The sequence below is a fragment of the Aedes aegypti genome, chromosome 1, assembly GCF_002204515.2.
Source record: "Aedes aegypti strain LVP_AGWG chromosome 1, AaegL5.0 Primary Assembly, whole genome shotgun sequence".
Lineage (NCBI taxonomy): Eukaryota > Metazoa > Arthropoda > Insecta > Diptera > Culicidae > Aedes > Aedes aegypti.
In genome coordinates this window covers 38,278,509-38,282,185 of record NC_035107.1, presented here as the reverse complement: position 1 = coordinate 38,282,185, position 3,677 = coordinate 38,278,509, and the positions used below count along the sequence as shown (strand labels likewise).

The 3,677-nt window shown below is 40.9% G+C and overlaps 1 protein-coding gene across 1 annotated transcript; it reads left to right on the top strand.

Moving 5' to 3' along the window:
• The first annotated feature begins 415 nt into the window (after positions 1-415).
• On the top strand, positions 416-2,324 carry LOC110674174. The gene is made up of 2 exons (XM_021838117.1): positions 416-458; positions 1,576-2,324. The coding sequence occupies exons 1-2, from the start codon at positions 416-418 to the stop codon at positions 2,322-2,324; spliced, it is 792 nt and encodes a 263-aa protein (XP_021693809.1).
• Positions 2,325-3,677: the final 1,353 nt, after the last annotated feature.

Below are 3,677 nucleotides of genomic sequence, written 5' to 3'. Positions count from 1 at the left end.
TATAGATATTCTGTCTCCCAGATTCTGACTCTCAGCCAATGCAGACAAGGTGCCAATCGCTCCGGGCTCTAATACCATGCTTCCCAGCTACCGTGTAGTTTTTGAGCCTTCCTGGAACAGCCGGATCTACTGCTTCCACTTCTGTCTATAGAGTTCCACGTTCTACCGAGTATCTTACTGCAACATTACTGCGTGTCAACACTGGGTTGAACATTTGATGAAGGCTGCTGGACCAAATTCTATAGTTCGGAACTCTGGAGTAGAAGATTCGCTAGTTCTAAATATCCTCATTCCTCAGTATAATGAGGCATACTGTATTTGCTCGGATGCATTTTAAACTTCTCCAGTGATTTCACAACTGGTGGAAAACGGGAAATCGTCATTGCACTATGTAGCAACAGAGGAACTTGAGACCATGGCCTTACGGTTCCTCGAGAGGGATAACCTATCATGCGAAGGTATTTTGGTTTAAGGAGGCTCTAAAATGTAGAGTCAACATGCTGGCGCAACTTTACTGATTGCTGACAAGCCATCTTTGTGTATAAGGCCTAAGAGCCTAAGGTATGCCAGGTGGTTGCTGATGCGGAAGACCGTTAAGTAATGTTTCAATAATTCTTTATGAGATAGGTTATTATGTACCTGGAAGTGCCGTAAACTGCTGTGGCTACCTGGGCAAGTTGGTAAACAGCTGAGAAGTCTTCGTTCTGTTGCTTGATTGCAAACTATTCAACAGAGCTCAGTGTGTTGTCTATCTTCCATTGAGCATTGGTGGTTTTTCAGACACCTGGGTATACTGTCTTAGGCAACGATACTGAGAGGCCTTTCCACTCAGAGTCATGAACATTACGCACGAGAGGTTAGATAATCCTCGAGATCAGAATATTCTGACTCGTATGAGATTAATCATAGGTACATGATTCACCCTTGCCAGAATCCAGCGGCAATACGAGTTCAACAAGATTTTATCTTCTAAATATCCTACTTGGTTTCACACGAGTCTTTTAGTAAAAATATCAGTCTATCGGTATTCATAGTTAGTGAAATCAAGACAAATACATGCGTAGGTTGAGGTAAAGAGTATACATTATACAATGTACAAGTGATTTAAATGAATGCATACTATTAGAGGACGTGCTAGGGCGTCAGTGCAACTCGTCATCACAAAAATTGTCGCTCTTTGATATATTCATCTGTTTCTTCTAAGTCGGGTTGTAACCCTTATGATGTCATGAATGATCTTCTATTGCTGAAGCAATCAGGTTGCAGTGAAATTAATGAACAAAAGCACTTGAGTGCCTGTTCGGTTGCTCTAGGAAGTTGGATTAGGAGTTCCTGGGCATGAGGTTCTATGAAGTCTATTGTATTTTTTTTTTCAGGTAGACTAGGTACCAATAGTACGCCAGCCCAGTCTTAACGAACCATGATCTAGAAAAATTGTCTTGAAATACCCCTCTTGAAAAGCTGAAAGTCCTTGATCTTTGTTCTTAAGAATGTATGTGGTGCATATCATTATAGAGTTGTCCTTCAATAGCCTTCCTTCCACATAATAACCGATACGTGATCTTTCTCTTGCAGCATCAACCCCACTATCGGCAAGTCTCCTGGACCAAGAGGTGGCAGAATTCCTCCCAGAGATCAACGAGGCCAGTGCATCGCTCCTGAAACAGGTCGGTGAGGAAGCGGACGTCAGCGCCGTCTACAAGACGGACAGCACCATCAGCGAGCGCAAGGCAACGGGCGACGACGACGATGACGACGATACCTATTCGGATCTGCTGATTCCGCAGAACAGTATTAAGGAATTGGACGAAGCCGAGGAAGAGGAGCAATCCAACGCGTCCAGCAGCGACGAGTTGTTGCTCGGCGGTGGCGATCTGCCAAGCCACTCCGGTGAGATTAGATTTAAGAGTGGCCATTTCAATGCCAACACTTCCTCCGATTCGGACGATAGCATCTCGCGAGGTTTGAGCTTCGACGACGTACCCGACAATGCGGGTAGTAAAAAACGAAGCTACCATCATCCGCAGCAGCCACAGTATCAACTGTTGGAGCAGCGGTCCCAACAACCGGTGCAGCAGGATCAACTGGCCAGTCTGGCGGGAAGTTTGCTATCGGGCGGTGTGCTTAGCTACCTTACCTCTGCCATGGCCAGCGCTTCGGCAATGAGCCAGTCCCATCCGGCTCCGAGCCTCACCAGGCACCCCAATCGGATGACGGTTTCCTCGGCAAGTGGCGACAGGCGAACGTTCGCCGGAGATTCAACCGACGAAGACGAGGATAGCGACTTTGAAATGCTGAACCCGGACGAGCTGAACAATGTGTAAAAGACGCGCTCGGAAATGCAAGGTACTTTCCGGTGGGATATTCGTATGTCATCGATTTTGGTTTTTGTGGGGCAGTGATCTGATATTTTGATACCGTTTTGGGGGATAATTTTTTAGTTTATTTTGTTATTGATGGATACAGTATGATTTTGAACTAGATTTGACGATTTTACATATCTTCGAAATTGTTCAACACTTTTTCAATTGTCTACTAAAAATGTATGTACAGTCGAAGCTTGTTATAACGACATCGCAAGGGACCGTCGTAATGGAGAAATGTCACTATGGAGAATAGTTATAACATCAAAATATTTTCCAAGGGACCGAAAAACGTCGCTATAGAGAGCTTTTGTCGCTCTAAAAGTTGTCGTTATAACGAGCTTCGACTGTACCTACCTACTCTCACCAAGAAAAACTATCTTTACGATTAATAAGGCTATTCCTAGAATTGTGAAAACTTTTGCATGTTTTCTGTGATAAGAGATTGTCACTTTCTTTCATAAAAAAGTTACCTTTATCGACTTTTTTTCCACTGCATGATTTTCAATTGTACCTAAGTCTGTTCTATATTCATATAAAGTGTCACGTATTTACTGTTTTTTTTTTCAAATGTATTTCCTATTATTTGTTTTTTTTTTTTTGTGGTTGCTGGAAATTGTTTTGAACATTTTTCCAAAAAATCAAGTTTATGTATAGCTAAAATACCGCATTTTTGTGTCAAAGGGCAAATAATAGAAAATTTTCAGAAGAGAACTTATTCGCATTTGTTGTTTATTGTCACTAGGAATAACTAGTGCTCCACCTTAGTTCTTCTACTTTCAAAATAAGCTGTTCTTCATGTCATACTAAATGGTCATTATGGCTTTTATTTCAACAACATTGACAACATTATGTCAAAAGATTCTTCGTCATTCAAATTGTGAAGTCAAATTGTTTTACACCAATCGGTTTCATGTCAAATAACTTTATTCGAACTGACCCCAGGTCAATAGACTTTATGGCATTCTGGATGGCCCCGTATTATTTGCTGTCAAATATGACATTTCAATGAATAGTTTTGCTGAAGTTCTAGTTTTTTTCCATAATAGCTCCATGCAATGATACCATGCAATTTATTTGGTATTGATCTGATTCGACAAACCGCAAGTACGTTGAAAATTAATGAAGCTCTGGGAGCTATCATGGAAAAGAAAGGATTAAACATTATTTATTCAAGTACTTTTTATAAAAACGCTTGTTTCTGTAATCAAATATATCACCGATTTTTTTGATTAGCTATATTTAAAAAATCGTCAAGGAAAATTAGCATTTTTCATAAAACCAATAATGTTTTACGATAATAAACAAATAACT